This window comes from Nerophis ophidion, linkage group LG20, assembly GCF_033978795.1.
Source record: "Nerophis ophidion isolate RoL-2023_Sa linkage group LG20, RoL_Noph_v1.0, whole genome shotgun sequence".
Lineage (NCBI taxonomy): Eukaryota > Metazoa > Chordata > Actinopteri > Syngnathiformes > Syngnathidae > Nerophis > Nerophis ophidion.
This window is the reverse complement of record NC_084630.1, coordinates 23,323,488-23,340,023: the sequence shown is the minus strand read 5'-3', so window position 1 is coordinate 23,340,023 and position 16,536 is coordinate 23,323,488. Positions and strand designations below refer to the sequence as shown.

The 16,536-nt window shown below is 41.5% G+C and overlaps 3 protein-coding genes across 6 annotated transcripts in view; 2 read left to right on the top strand and 1 right to left on the bottom strand.

Annotated features, from left to right (window-relative positions):
- Positions 1-5,051, top strand: part of ndufaf5 (NADH:ubiquinone oxidoreductase complex assembly factor 5) — a 7,031-nt gene extending 1,980 nt beyond the window's left edge. Inside the window, exons 8-11 of the mRNA XM_061880736.1 lie at positions 2,533-2,593; positions 2,798-2,881; positions 4,763-4,845; positions 4,925-5,051. Of these exons, the coding sequence (XP_061736720.1) occupies positions 2,533-2,593; positions 2,798-2,881; positions 4,763-4,845; positions 4,925-5,005 (309 nt within the window). The 3' untranslated portion in view covers positions 5,006-5,051. The remainder of the gene's footprint in view (positions 1-2,532; positions 2,594-2,797; positions 2,882-4,762; positions 4,846-4,924) is intronic.
- Positions 5,052-5,167: 116 nt separating this feature from the next.
- LOC133538867 (dynein regulatory complex subunit 4-like) lies at positions 5,168-13,517 on the top strand. Of its 3 annotated transcripts, none has more exons than XM_061880733.1 (11): positions 5,168-5,305; positions 5,458-5,559; positions 5,634-5,831; positions 6,985-7,191; positions 7,686-7,737; positions 7,808-8,013; positions 11,809-11,976; positions 12,059-12,145; positions 12,936-13,145; positions 13,213-13,278; positions 13,349-13,517. In XM_061880733.1, exons 1-11 carry the CDS (start codon positions 5,303-5,305, stop codon positions 13,475-13,477), a joined length of 1,428 nt encoding a protein of 475 aa, XP_061736717.1. In that variant the 5' UTR covers positions 5,168-5,302; the 3' UTR covers positions 13,478-13,517. The 3 variants fall into 3 exon arrangements, with proteins under 3 accessions (XP_061736717.1, XP_061736716.1, XP_061736718.1); XM_061880732.1 differs by having other exon boundaries at positions 7,683-7,737; XM_061880734.1 differs by lacking the exons at positions 11,809-11,976; positions 12,059-12,145 and having other exon boundaries at positions 7,683-7,737.
- Positions 12,748-16,536, bottom strand: part of kif16ba (kinesin family member 16Ba) — a 31,380-nt gene continuing 27,591 nt past the window's right edge. The window contains exons 25-26 of one of the 2 annotated variants that reach the window (XM_061880729.1): positions 14,776-14,859; positions 12,748-13,805 (exon numbers count right to left, since the gene is read on the bottom strand). In XM_061880729.1, the coding sequence (XP_061736713.1) occupies positions 13,644-13,805; positions 14,776-14,859 (246 nt within the window). In that variant the 3' untranslated portion in view covers positions 12,748-13,643. The remainder of the gene's footprint in view (positions 13,806-14,775; positions 14,860-16,536) is intronic. The other variant, XR_009803129.1, reaches the window with a different exon arrangement.

Here is a 16,536-nt window from a genome sequence, read left to right as displayed (position 1 = left end):
TATATGTGTGTGTATATGTATATATACATGTATGTTATATATGTATGTGTGTTTATATATGTATACGTATAAATGTGTATATATAAACATTTATGTTATATATTTGTATATATATGTGTGTGTGTGTATATATCTGTGTGTATATGTATATATCCATCCATCCATCCATTTTCTACCGCTTATTCCCTTTCGGGGTCACGGGGGGCGCTGGCGCCTATCCCAGCTACAATCGGGCGGAAGGCAGGGTACACCCTGGACAAGTCGCCACCTCATCGCAGGGCCAACACAGATAGACAGACAACATTCACACATATATATATATATATGTATATATATTAACATATATATGTATATATGTATGTTAATATATATACATATATATATATATATATATATATATACAGTGGGGCAAAAAAGTATTTAGTCAGCCAGCGATTGTGCAAGTTCTCCCACTTAAAATGATGACAGAGGTCTGTAATTTTCATCATAGGTACACTTCAACTGTGAGAGACAGAATGTGAAAAAAAATCCAGGAATTCACATTGTAGGAATTTTAAATAATGTATTAGTAAATTATGGTGGAAAATAAGTATTTGGTCAACCACGTTTCCTCTTCAAAGCTCTCACTGATGGAAAGAGGTTTTGGCTCAAAATCTCACGATAAATGGCCCCATTCATTCTTTCCTTAACAAGGATCAATTGTCCTTTCCCCTTAACAGAAAAACAGCCCCAAAGCATGATGTATCCGCCCCCATGCTTCACAGTAGGTGTGGTGTTCTTGGGATGCAACTCAGTATTGTTCTTCCTCCAAACACGACGAGTTGAGTTTATACCAAGAAGTTCTATTTTTGTTTCATCTGACCACAAGACATTCTCCCAATCCTCTGCTGTATCATCCATGTGCTCTCTGGCAAACTTCAGACGGGCCTGCACATGCACTGGCTTAAGCAGGGGGACACGTCTGGCACTGCAGGATTTGATTCCCTGTCGGCGTAGTGTGTTACTGATGGTAACCTTTGTTACTTTGGTCGCAGCTCTCTGCAGGTCATTCACAAGGTCCCCCCGTGTGGTTCTGGGATTTTTGCTCACCGTTCTCATGATCATTTTGACCCCATGGGATGAGATCTGGCGTGGAGCACCAAGTCGAGGGAGATTATCAGTGATCTTGTATGTGTTCCAATTTTCTGATAATTGCTCCCACAGTTGATTATTTCAGACCAAGCTGCTTGCCTATTGTAGATTGACTCTTCCCAGTCTCGTGCAAGTCTACAATTATTTTCCTGGTGTCCTTCGAGAGCTCTTTGGTCTTGGCCATAGTGGAGTTTGGAGTCTGACTGTTTGAGGCTGTGGACAGGTGTCTTTTATACAGATAACGAGTTCAAACAGGTTCCATTAATACAGGTAACGAGTGGAGGACAGAAGAGCTTCTTAAAGAAGAAGTTACAGGTCTGTGAGAGCCAGAGATCTTCCTTGTTTGAAGTGACCAAATACTTATTTTCCACCGTAATTTACAAATAAATTCTTTAAAATTCCTACAATGTGAATTCCTGAATTTTTTCACATTCTGTCTCTCACAGTTGAAGTGTACCTATGCTGAAAATTACAGACCTCTGTCATCATTTTAAGTGGGAGAATTTGCACAATCGTTGGCTGACTAAATACTTTTTTGCCCCATTGTACATATACATATATATATATATATATATATATACTCCTGAAGGAATCAATAAAGTACCATCCATCTATCTATCTATCTATATATATGGATTCACGGTGGAAGAGGGGTTAGTGCGTCTGCCTCACAATACGAAGGGATCTTTCTGTGTGGAGTTTGCATGTCCTCCCTGTGAATGCGTGGGTTCCCTTCGGGTACTCCGGCTTCCTCCCACTTCTAAAGACATGCACCTGGGGATAGGCCCCTCCCACTTCCAAAGACATGCACCTGGGGATTGGTTGATTGGCAACACTAAATTGGCCCTAGTGTGTGAATGTGAGTGTGAATGTTGTCTATCTGTGTTGGCCCTGCGATGAGGTGGTGACTTGTCCAGGGTGTATACCGCCTTCCGCCCGACTGTAGCTGAGATGGGCGCCAGCGCCCTCCGCGACCCCAAAAGGGAATAAGCGATAAAAAATGGATGGATGGATGGATATATATATATATATATATATATATATATAGTGTGTGTGTACGTACGTACGTACATATCTATGTACTTCACCTTTGTGTGGTGCACTTAGACTTGTCTTTAAAGTACATACTGTGGGTACTTTTTACCTTGTCTTAAAGTATATAAATACTCAGTCTTCAAAATACATAAGTGTCAACTTACACACTTACGGAGGAGGTAACTATCACAGTATTGTTCTTTCAGGTACATGTACAATGAGAGCAATGGGTTTGGGACTCTTGTACAATGTCCGTACAGTATAGTCAGTCTACACCGTGTACTTATACACACTTGACTTGGGCCACCCCTGCGACAAGTTGAATGTTGTTATTGTGGTGTGTATTTAGAGTACTTGTTGTTTCAGGACATCGATGAGGTCCAGGTCCACTATCCAAGCATCATGGAAGTCATGATGGACCTGCAAGGTACCATCACCATCAACCCTACTCTTTGTATGGAAAGGAGCTCACACTGTATGTATATATGTATGTGTGTGTGTGTGTGTGTGTGTGTGTGTGTCTGTGTGTGTCTGTGTGTGTGTGTGTGTGTGTGTGTGTGTGTGTGTGTGTGTGCGTGCGTGTGTGTGTGTGTGTGTGTGTGTGTTCGTGTTCGTGTTCGTGTTCGTTCAGGGATGGGTGAGAGCAACTGTGCCTGGAACAGAAGAGCTATGTTGCATCGAGACACCATATTGGCCGCAGCAGCTGTTTACAAAGGTGTGTTTCCATGACGACCAGCGAGCTGAGGCTGTGAGACTTTGTCATTGTCAAACTTTTTCAAAGTATTCATGGTTTCCCCCAGCTTGCCAGGATTCTTGTGGCGCTGGTCATTATGACGTTCTTGTATCATTTTAATAATGGCCAATGATTTGTTTTAAATAGGCTAAACAATATTGTACGTACATTTTGAATGAATGAATGAATGGTTTATTTTGAGCCATGCAAACAAAACAAAAGAATTACATAAAATACAAAAGAAATATAAATATATACATTATTTTTACACCTACATCGAAAACATTACGTATGACTAATCTTTTGTAGATGTCAAGATTGGCTCAAAAGGGAGTGGGAAGAAGTAAACTTATTTGGTCCCACCCCTATACATATACAATATATATATACACAATATCCATCCATCCATTTTCTACCGCTTATTCCCTTTTGGGGTGGCGGGGGGCGCTGGCGCCTATCTCAACTACAATCGGGCGGAAGGCGGGGTACACCCTGGAGAAGTCGCCACCTCATCGCAGGGCCAACACAGATAGACAGACAACATTCACACTCACATTCACACACTAGGGCCAATTTAGTGTTGCCAATCAACCTATCCCCAGGTGCATGTCTTTGGAAGTGGGAGGGAAGCCGGAGTACCCGGAGGGAACCCACGCATTCACGGGGAGAACATGCAAACTCCACAATATATAATACAATAATACATATAATATAATTCAATTCAGTGGTTGCTGCATAGATGCTATATATTATCTATATATAATACATTTAAATTCACACACACTTACATACATACGTATGCACACACATATATACACAAAACACACATTTATTTGTACACATTATTACAATCCATACATATATATATATATATATATATATATATATATATATATATATATATATATATACACATAATCACATACATACACACATGCATATACCCAAAATACACACACACACACACACCTATATAAATACTATATATATAATAGTATATATAATATACACTTTTGTCTAAACGTTATTAACAGTTTTTGGTGCCTATGGGAACAAGCTTTCATTTTGACTGTGATATTAGTGGTTAAAAGTGGATCTGTGGCTGTGGAGCTATTGCCCCTGATCAACAGGACCTGAGGACCACTCTTGCTATGTGTCCTATGCTGTGCATTAAAAGAGACGAGGGGAGCCTGTGTTATTTATCTTAACATATATTTTTCTTCATTGTCTTGCTGTATATTTAATTGGTGCTGCTTATTGTATATGTTATTGTATTTGTATCCGCTGTTTAATCTTTTTCGGAAGCCAACATTTTGGTGAATCGGTGGTCAATAGTGCGTAAATAATAGGCTATATATATATATATATATATATATCCATTCATACAATGTATTACTTTTACTTTTTACTTCACGTAAAATACCCTCATTTGTTAGGTGTGCCGGTTTTTATTTTGCCGTGGCATGTACAGGAATTCCCTCCGGGTACTCCGGCTTCCTCCCACTTCCAAAGACATGCACCTGGGGATAGGTTGATTGGCAACACTAAATTGGCCCTAGTGTGTGAATGTGAGTGTGAATGTTGTCTGTCTGTCTGTGTTGGCCCTGCGATGAGGTGGCGACTTGTCCAGGGTGTACCCTGCCTTCCGCCCGATTGTAGCTGAGATAGGCGCCAGCGCCCCCCGCGACCCCGAAAGGGAATAAGCGGTAGAAAATGGATGGATGGATGGATGTACAGGAAACCGTGGTATTTTACTTATATTTTGTTAACTTTAACTATTTTAACTGTCAACATAAACAAGTTCACTCCCATAATAACGTCGTAGATCCTTCCAGAAACGTATTGATTGTCGTGTGTGTTCAGAGATGTACGGGAAGGAGGATGGCTCCATCCCCGCCACCTTTGACGTCCTCTACATGATTGGCTGGAAGCCTCACGAGTCTCAGGTGAGACGCATTCATCACAACCATCTGATGGGATGCTTGGTAAAATAAGATAAGAGATGTTATTGTTTGTGCTTGTCAGGCCAAAGCAGCCAAACGAGGCTCGGCGAGCGTGTCCTTTGCAGATTTATCTCAAATCAACCAGGATCCCAGCAGAAAATAATGGGCTGTATATGAAATAGTTGTTATTAAAATATTCAACATTGTCATACTGTGTTGTTGTCATGTTTTGTTAAGTCTGTAAAAGTTGAACATTGCCCTGCAAATGTGTTCATAATCTCGCCACCGGGCATAATGTCAACGACTGATGGTGAAATAAAGATCATTTTGAACTGTGCGTGTCACGTGGTGGTGTTGTCATGACAGCGGGTCCGTGTATACACGCGGCTAAAGTTATTGGCTGGACGCTACACTTTCTGTGTCCTTGCCAACCTTCTGAGGGGTTGTCTGGCATTTGACCATGGTAAGTTGGGACAAGCGGTAGGAAATGGATGGAAGTTCACTTCTTTTTAACGTGAGCTAATGCTAATGTAGCTTAGCCTTCGGGCTGCTAGCTAGCGATGAGGAAATGTGTCGATGCCGACAAAAATACACCAACATGTGCGTTCTGTTCAGCCGCCTAAAAGTCAAAGTGTGTCACGGAGCAAGAAGGCGAGGACGGGGAAGACTTCTGCCGCCGTGGACGTGCTTTCGACGGACGAGATGTCCAAGCAGCAGGTCAGAGCTAACCAAGCTAATTAGCTTTAGCCCGAAGTGAGCGGGAATGTGTGTGTGCGTGTGCGCGTGCGCAGCTGGAGGATCACGTCATCAGGCTGAGAGAGGAGCTGGACAGGGAGAGGGAGGAGAGGAGCTTCTTCCAGCTGGAGAGGGACAAGATCCAGAGTTTCTGGGAGGTGTGCAAGCGGAACCTGGAGGAGACCAAGGCCGAGCTGAGGAACCGAAGCAGGGAGCAGGAAGAGGCCGAGGAGCGACACCGCGTGGAGATCACAGTGAGCACTCTTCTTCCTCTCTTCATGCCTTCTTCCTCTCTTCAACTTCTGATGGGTGCTGATTGAGGAAGTAGCACAACTATTCTGTACATGTACTCATATGTGTGTCTGTACCTCAATCTGTGTGTGTGTTGTCAGATTAGTTTGTGTACTAATTTGTCTATCTGTACCTCAATCTGTGTGTGATTGAGTTACAGACACAAATTAGTTCACTAAATAAACATATTACACACAAATTAGCGCACACATTTATCAGATTACACACACAGATTGAGGAACAGACACACAAATTAGTACACAAACTAATCAGATTACACACAGATTGAGGGACACAAATTAGTACACAAACTAATCAGATTACACAAACAGATTGAGATACAGACACACAAATAAATACACAAACTAATCAGATTACACACACAGAGTGAGATATAGACACACAAATTACTACACAAACTAATCAGATTACACACAGAGATACAGACACACAAATGAGTACACAAAATAATCAGATTACACACACAGATTGAGGAACAGACACAAATTAGTACACAAATTAATCAGATTACACACAAATTAGTACAAAAACTAATCAGATTACACACACAGATTGAGATACACACACAAATTAGTACACAAACTAATCAGATTACACTAACAGATTGAGATACAGATGCACAAATAAGTACACAAACTAATCAGATTACACTCACAGAGTGAGATATAGACACACAAATTAGTACACAAACTAATCAGATTACACAGATGGATATACAGACACACAAATGAGTACACAAACTAATCAGATTACACACAGATTGAGGAACAGACACACAAATTAGTACACAAACTAATCAGATTACACACAAATTAGTACACAAACTAATCAGATTACACACAGAGAGAGATACAGACACACAAATTAGTAAACAAACTAATCAGATTAAGCACACAGATCGAGACACAGACACATAAATGAGTACACCAACTAATCAGATTACACACACAGATGGAGATACAGACACACAAATGAGTACACCAATTAATCAGATTACACACACAGATTGAGATACAGACACACAAAAGAGTAAACAGTGTTGTGTAGTTGAGGTGACAGGAAGACTTCTTGGAATGAGGATGATTGTGTCGTCAGGTGTACAAACAGAAGCTGAAGCACGTCCTGTCGGAGCAGCACGGCGCGGCGGTGGAGACAGCGATGGACGGCGGCGTGGCGGCGTGGCTCACACGCAAAGGTCACACAGAGGGCGAGCTGCGTCTGCGCGGTCAAAGCCAGAAGTTGCAGGCGGACGCTCGGGAGAAGCAGCTGAACACCAGTAGGAACATCCAGGAGCTCCAATTGGTACCTTTATCACTCTCAGCATCTCCCTGGAATCTGGCAAGAAGTTGTGTGTTGTCCCAACAAGCATGAAGTGTGCAGCCTTAGAAGTTGTGTGTTGTCCTCACAAGCATGAAGTGTGCAGCCTTAGAAGTTGTGTGTTGTCCCCACAAGCATGAAGTGTGCAGCCTTAGAAGTTGTGTGTTGTCCTCACAAGCATGAAGTGTGCAGCCTTAGAAGTTGTGAGCTGTCCTCACAAGCATGAAGTGTGCAGCCTTAGAAGTTGTGAGTTGTCCACAGAAGCATGAAGTGTGCAGCCTTAGAAGTTGTGTGTTGTCCTCACAAGCATGAAGTGTGCAGCCTTAGAAGTTGTGTGTTGTCCTCACAAGCATGAAGTGTGCAGCCTTAGAAGTTGTGAGTTGTCCTCAGAAGCATGAAGTGTGCAGCCTTAGAAGTTGTGTGTTGTCCTCGGAAGCATGAAGTGTGCAGCGTTAGAAGTTGTGTGTTGTCCTCAGAAGCATGAAGTGGAGCTGATGGAGCTCAGCAAGGACTACGACCGGAGGCTCTCAGGTGCCTTGCTCACAAGCATAATGCCAAAGGTGTGCTGGCAGCTGAAGCCGGACTGTGTTGTGGTGAGCAGAGCTGGAGGCCAAGTACCACAAGAAGATGGAGAGCACCAGGCGGGCAGAGAGCGACAGGACGCAGGCGGCGATCCTCCAGTTGGAGGACAAGGTGAGCCAGCGCGTGGAGGTTCTGTTGGAGCGACACGACCGCACCTTCAGAGGAGCTGAGGAGTTCTACTCGGCCACACAGAGCAAACTGCTGGCTGACCACAAGCTGCTGCAGGTACGCCGGGGTCAAAGGTCGGCAATTTGACAATCTGAGTAAATGGGGTCAATGGCCAGGAAACAGGCTTTGAATCAACCACAGCATTTACTTATATGACCCAATTCAAACAACCTTTCCCTTTCATGGCGCAAATAAAGTCCCTTACATGAGAAATGATACAACACACACGTAACACAACCTGCTCTTTGTGGACACTATGAAAACTGTCCAAGCACAACACATAATTTAAAACAACACCCACTTAACTCCACTACAGTGCATGATGGGAAACATCATAGCACACTTATCCTGTTTGCTGCACTTAAGCTCCTCCGTATTTCTGGTTGATGACAAAACTTTAAGGAGGTTGTGTGTATGTGTGTGTGTACGTATATGTATATATATGTATGTGTGTGTGTGTGTGTATGTGTGTGTGTACGTATATGTATATATATGTATGTGTGTGTGTGTGTGTGTGTATATATACACGTGCTATATATATACACATTTTTATATATATATATATCTCATGTGTATATATATATATAATGTGTATACAAATATATATTGTATACATACATACATATATATACAGTATTTACATACTGTATACATTATATAGAAACATATATGTTATATATATGTATATATATGTACGTATGTATGTATACACACATGTATATATATATATATATATATATATATATATATATATAAGGGTTTAGTGCGTCTTCCTGTGTGTAGTTTACATGTCCTCTCTGTGAGTGCGTGGGTTCCCTCCGGGTACTCCGGCTTCCTCCCACCTCCAAAGACATGCACCGAGGGATAGGCCCCTCCCACCTCCAAAGACATGCACCTGGGGATAGGCCCCTCCCACCTCCAAAGACATGCACCTGGGGATAGGTTGATTGGCAACACTAAATGGTCCCTAGTGTGTGAATTTGAGTGTGAATGTTGTCTATCTGTGTTGGCCCTGCGATGAGGTGGCGACTTGTCCAGGGTGTACGCCGCCTTCTGCCCAATTGTAGCTGAGATAGGCACCGGCGACCCCCTCGACCCCAAAGGGAATAAGCGTTGGAAAATGGATGGATATATATATATATATATATATATATATATATATATATATATATATATATATATATATATATATATATATATATATATATATCCATCCATTTTCCAACGCTATATATATATATATATGTATATATATATATATATATATATATATATGCGTATCAAAAGCCAAAAGCAGCGAAGTTGTCAGGTTGTGTAAATGGTAAATAAAAAGAGAATACAATGATTTTCAAATCCTTTTCAACTCATATTCAATTGAATAGACTGCAAAGACAAGATATTTAACGTTCACACTGACAAATTTGGCTCTTTTTTTCAAATAATCATGAACTTATATTTGATGGCAGCAACACATTGCAAAAAAGACATGTTTACCAGTGTGTTACATGGCCTTTCCTTTTAACAACACTCAGTAAAGGTTTGGGAACTGAGGAGACACATTTTTGAAGTGGAATTCTTTCCCATTCTTGCTTGATGTACAGCTTAAGTTGTTCAACAGTCTCCCGCCTCATATTTTAGCCTTCACACATTTCAATGTCTGGACTACAGGCAGGCCAGTCTACTACCCACATTCTTTGACTATGAAGCCACGCTGTTGTAACACGTGGCTTGGCATTGTCTTGCTGAAATAAGCAGGGGCGTCCATAATAACGTTGCTAGGATGGCAACATATGTTGCTCCAAAAGCTGTATGTACCTTTCAGCATTAATGGTGCCTTCAAAGATGTGTAAGTTATCCATGCCTTGGCCACTAATACACCCCCATACCATCACACATGCTGCCTACAACACTTTCACCCAAGAACAGTCCGAATGGTTGTTTTCCTCTTTGGTCCGGAGGACACAACGTCCACAGTTTCCAAAAACAATTTGAAGTGTGGACTCATCAGACCACAGAACACTTTGCATCAGTCCATCTTAGATGAGCTCGGGCCCAGCGAAGTGTTTCTGGGTGTTGTTGATAAATGGCTTTGCCTTTAAATAGTAGAGTTTTAACTTGCACTTACAGATGTAGCGACCAACTGTAGTTTCTGACAGTGGTTTTCTGAAGTGTTCCTGAGCCCATGTAGGGATATCCTTTACACACTGATGTGGGTTTTGGATGCAGTAGCGCCTGAGGGGTCCAAGGTGCGTAATATCATCATGGCTTACGTGCAGTGAGTTCTCCACATTCTCTGAACCTTTTGATATTACGGAGCGTAGATGGTGAAATCCCTAAATTAATTGCAATAGCTGCTTGAGAAATGTTCTTCTTAAAACAATTTGCTCAGGCATTTGTTGACAAAGTGGTGATCCTCACCCCATCCTTGTTTGTGAATGAGTGAGCATTTCATGGAAGCTGCTTTTATAGCCAATCATGGCACCCACCTGTTCTCAATTAGCCTGTTCACCTGTGGGATGTTCCAAATAAGTTTTTGATGAGCCTTCCTCAACTTTCTCACTCTTTTTTTGCCACTTGTGCCAGCTTTTTTTAAATATGTTGCGGGCATCAAATTTCATATGAGCTAATATTTGCAAAAAAGAGGCAAGTTTTTCAGTGTGGCCATGAAATATCTTGTCTTTGCAGTCCGTTCAATTGAATATACCGTATTTCCTTGAATTGCCGCTGGGGCGCTAATTAATTTCAAACCTCTTCTCACTCCTGCGCTTACTAAAGGCATGCGGTAAAAGTAAACATGCGCTAATTATTTTAAAACCTCTTTTCACTCCGGCACTTACCAAAGGCATGCAGTAAAAAAATGAGTGTGATGTAAGCTTGGACCTTAAATCCTACTGAATAGCTCTTAATATTTTTCCCTTTATGCGATTTCAAATTACTGGTATTGAAATCAGCCTACTCCATTTTAAAAATGATGACAGGGGAAGTGTCACTCGTGACGTCACAAGTTTGACCAGGCGGTAATACTAAGCATGCGCTAATTATTTTGCGAACCGAGTTTGACCCGGCAGTAATTCAAGGCAGGCGCATACTATATGCCCTGCGGCAATTCAAGGAAATACGGTATGTTGAAAAGGATTTGTTGTTTTCTCTTTTTATTTACCATTTACACAACCTGACTTCACTGCTTTTGCCTTTTTTTATGTGTATATATATATATATATATATATATATATATATATATATATATATATATATATATATATATGTGTATATATATATAATGTATATACTGTATATATGTACGTATGTGTATATATGTATACGGTATTCATATATACACACATTTATATACATGTATATTTATATATATACATATATGATGTACACATATATATGTATATACATATTTATATTGTACGTGTGTGTATATATATATTTATAAAATGTACACATATGTTTATATATCTAATGTACGTGTGTGTGTATATGTGTATGTATATATATATAAATAAATAAAATGTACACATATATATGTATATATATATATCCATTCATCCATTTACTACCGCTTGTCCCGTTAGGGGTTGCGTATGTATATAAAATGTACACGTATATATGTATACACACATATATATGTATACACACACACATATATGTATATATATATATATATATATAATGTACACGTATGTATGTATATAGTTCCTTTACATGCATTAGCCCAATGCAGACCCCAGTCAAAAGGTTTGGACATTCCTGACCTAAAAGTGTGAATACTGTAATAGTTTTGCAGCACAAACAATTGGGATTGGAGAAGGTGGGGTGAGACTTGACACAGGTGGGCTCCTGCAGGAGGACCTGGCCCAGGCCAAGCAGCAGCAGGCCCGAGTGGACCGGCAGCTCTCTGAAGCTCTGCGGCGGAACAAAGGCCTGCAAGAGTCCCTGCAGGAAGCCCAGAGGAAGCTTCCGGAGCTCTGCCAGCAGCTGGAGGCACACGAGCGGGCCCGGTCCGAACAAGCGGTACCGCCAGCTCTCACGTCACACCATGGGATGTTTTGCCGAGTCTCATCAGCGTTCTGCTTCTTGTGGGCGTGTCCGACAGGCCGGCGCCGCCCGAGTGAAGCGTTTGGAGCAGCAGCTGTCGGACATGAGCTTGGAGCGAGATGGTCTCCTGCAGGTCTTCACCCAGGTGATGTGAAGCCCTGCTCTCACCTTCCAGTTGTCATGTGTGATTTGTGTGTGTGTATATCCATCCATCCTTTTCTACCGCTTATTCCCTTTGAGGTTGCGGGGGGCGCTGGTGCCTATCTCAGCTACAATCGGGCGGAATGCATCGTACACCCTGGACAAGTCGCCATATGTTTATATATATATATATATACATATGTATGTATGTGTATATATATATATATATATATGTATATATATGTGTAAAAAAAACTTGACTGTTCAGTGTGCAGCTCTTGGTAAAAAGTTTAGACACCCCTGAAATAAAATATTGAATGGAAGAAATAAATAATATTTAAAACGCAAGACATTATCAAAGTTTTTAGTTAGCTATTTAAAAAATGAAATAATACTAACTTATGAATTATTTACAACCATAATAAACCGTAGATGAATATTTTTGTACAGGCATAATTTAGACAGACTAGTTTTATATTAATGTTGTTGCATGAGGACAACAGTAGTAAACATGTAATAAAAATGCTATGTCATGACAACAATGTGCTAAGGAATAATTCAACATACTGTATACTCAGTCACCAAAAGAACAAATCTGACACAATATGTTTGTAGCATTCTTTTAAATAAAACATAAAAATAGCCCTCTATGTGGCCCTTGGTGGAAAAAATTAGGACAGCCCAAATTTAGATGTGAGGCTGCACATGACGTACAGTATGTTGCAGGTGGAGGAGCGTGACATGACAGCACACATTTAGCTGTGAGGCTGCACATGACATAGAGTATGTTGCAGGTGGAGGAGGAGCGTGACGCGCTGCTCAGGAAGCAGACGGAAGTTCTTCTGGACATGCAGCAGAGGAGCGGCCTCAAGGAGATGCTTCTGGACCAAAAGTTGGCACTCCTGACCGAGTCTGTGGACAAAAAGGAGGCCCAGCTCCTCGCCACGCTCTCCAGCGCCAACATCCACCCTGCAGCCAGCGCTGCCGCCACCACGCGACTGGAGGTGCAGCCCCGCCCACCTTTTGAGTCATGTGATGTCATCGTCCTCACTTCCTGCTTTCCATCTGCAGGACACACTGAGGTCCAAAAGAGTCGCCATCAAGAACCTTCAGGAAGAACTGGACCGCCAAGTTCAGGTCAGCTGAGCGCCACTTGTGTGTGTGTGTGTGTGTGAGAGATGCCCACTCAGTGACCTTTGACCTGCAGGAGTACAACAAGACCCTCCAGAGGTGTCGAGAGCAACTTGAGGCATTGAGCGTCCCGTCCTACGACTTCCTTCTCACACCCGCTGAGCTCATCCTGAGTGGGCAGAAGCATCCAGAACCTGCCCGCTGATGCCCGCTACAACTTGTGAGAATAAAGGGGTCAAAGGTCATGTTTCAGAGTGGTGCTTGTTGCCTGGGTTTCAAAGACCAAGGCCAGCGTGAGGAAGTGGATGTTCAAAGTTGAGAAGAGGCGAGCGTGAGTCAACTTTATTTCCCACACGACGCCAGCGAAGCGCTCAGCTGGTTCCGTGACGGCCGCACTCGAACACGCCTTTCTTGAAGAAGGGCGACAGCTCGCACACGGAATGTTTGGAAAGGTGCAACGTTCCGTCTGCCTCCGCACATAGCGGCGATCCTGATGACGTCAGCAGCACGCCGAACAGACTCCTCAAGTACCGCTGACACACACATGTACATACATATAATATGCACACATACACATTTATATACGTACACACATACACGGAGACACATGTACATACATATACAGAGAGACACACACACATGTACATACATATACATACAGAGACACACACATGTACATACATATACATACAGAGACACACACATGTACATACATATACATACAGAGACACACACATGTACATACATATAGATACACACACACATGTACATACATACACATACACACACACACACACACGTACGTACATACACATACACACACAGAGACACAAACACATGTACATACATATAGATACACACACAGAGACACACACACATGTACATTTATATACATACACACACAGAGAGACACACACGTGTACATACATATACATACAGAGACACAGACATATGTACATACATATAGATACACACACATACATATACATACACAGAGAGACACACACACGTACATACATATACATACACACACAGAGAAACACACATGTACATACATATAATATGCGCACATACACATTTATAAACATGTACATACATACACATACACACACACACGTACGTACATACACATACACACACAGAGACACAAACACATGTACATACATATAGATACACACACAGAGACACACGTGTACATTCATATACATACACACACAGAGAGACACACACACGTGTACATACATATACATACAGAGACACAGACATGTGTACATACATATAGATACACACACATACATATACATACACAGAGAGACACACACACGTACATACATATACATACATACACAAACAGAGAAACACACATGTACATACATATAATATGCGCACATACACATTTATAAACACATGTACATACATATACATACATGTACACACACGATATTTAGCCAATGAAAAGCATGAGATGATGATGATGCAATGCAGGTGAGGATGATGTCATACCTCTAGGTGGTTCCTGCGTTCAGCAACCATTCTTTCATCTTTGTTCCCAAATATTTTCTTGGGAGGAAATTCCAGCGCTGCCAGCTGGAATGACAGCATCCCATAATCATAACATTGATTAATATTAATAAAACAATTAATATTAACAATATTGATAACGTTACGAATAATAATATAAATGGTAATAACATTATGAATAATGGCGCAGTGGAAGAGTGGCCGTGCGCAACCCGAGGGTCCCTGGTTCAAATCCCACCTAGTACCAACCTCGTTACGTCCGTTGTGTCCTGAGCAAGACACTTCACCCTTGCTCCTGATGGGTGCTGGTTGGCGCCTTGCATGGCAGCTCCCTCCATCAGTGTGTGAATGTGTGTGTGAATGGGTAAATGTGGAAGTAGTGTCAAAGCGCTTTGAGTACCTTGAAGGTAGAAAAGCGCCATACAAGTACAACCCATTTATCATTTATATATATCATATAAGTTACCTGAGGAAAAAAGTTGCTAAATGTGTTGGAATGATGAGGAGATCATGTCATTTATTGAACACCAATGCTCTGCTGTTATTATATCATTCATTTATCATGTCATATTTAACCAATTGTGTTGAAGTCTGGGGAAATTGTTATAAATCACATCTACAACCTTTAGTCACTCTGCAGAAAAAGCCCATCAGGATTGTTTCCAATGTTCACTACAGACATTATTCAAATCCACTATTTATGAACTTAAAGCAACTTAAACTGAACGATGTGATCAATTTTAAAACTGCTCAAATTATGTTTAGGGCATCTCAAAACTCTTTACCATCCAATATACAGAACCTATTCCATGACAGAGATGATCACCATAGTTACAGTTTAAGAGGAAACAACAAATTATATTTGCCTAAATTTAGAACCACTTTAAAATCAATGTGCATTTCAGTGCGTGGAGTCACTCTGTGGAACAACTTAGGGGACGAGTTAAAAACGTGTTCTAGCATGATTCAATTTAAAACACTGTTTAAAAAAGAAGTACTGAAGAAGTACGATGAGGAAAGAGTGATGCCCTCAGCACAGAGCGATGGAAGAGAGGTGTATGGTTGGAGAGTGTTTGGGCCCGTGTGTGTGTGTGTGTGTGTGTGTGTGTGTGTGTATTGTCTAGTCTTGTCTTGTCTCATGGTATTGTTAGTGTACAGGAGCTTTTCTTGTTTTGTTTATAGAGTATTGTTTTTGTATAATATTGTTTATGTCAAATGTGGAATGAGTGAGAGGGGTTGGGCTATTTTAAGCAGCTGCTTCATCCAACCCCTTTTCAAGCCTTGCATAAATATCTTTGCCAACATGTAAAAAAAACAAAAACTGTTTTTAGTTGTACTGTGCAGGTTTGAAATAAATATTTAAATTCAATTCAATTCAATAATAATAATAATATTAACATTATTCCATCCATCCATTTACTACCGCTTGTACCGTTCAGGTTCACGGGGGCGCTGATGCCTATCTCAGCTACAATCAGGCGGTGTACACCCTGGACAAGTCGCCACCTCATCGCAGGGCCAAGGCAGACAGACAACATTCACACAATAGAGACCATTTTGTGTTGCCAATTAGCCTATCCCCAGGTGCATGTCTTTGGATGTGGGAGGGGCCTATCCCCAGGTGCATGTCTTTGGAGGTGGGAGGGGCCTATCCCCAGGTGCATGTCTTTGGACGTGGGAGGGGCCTATCCCCAGGTGCATGTCTTTGGAGGTGGGAGGGGCCTCTCCCCAGGTGCATGTCTT

What these genes read in the sequence shown, in the direction of transcription:
- LOC133538867 (XM_061880732.1), top strand. An exon ending in ACGAGATGTCCAAGCAGCAG is followed by an intron (nt 5,560 to 5,633) that starts GTCAGAGCTAAC and finishes GCGCGTGCGCAG; the next exon opens with CTGGAGGATCACGTCATCAG. An exon ending in ACATCCAGGAGCTCCAATTG is followed by an intron (nt 7,192 to 7,682) that starts GTACCTTTATCA and finishes TGTTGTCCTCAG; the next exon opens with AAGCATGAAGTGGAGCTGAT.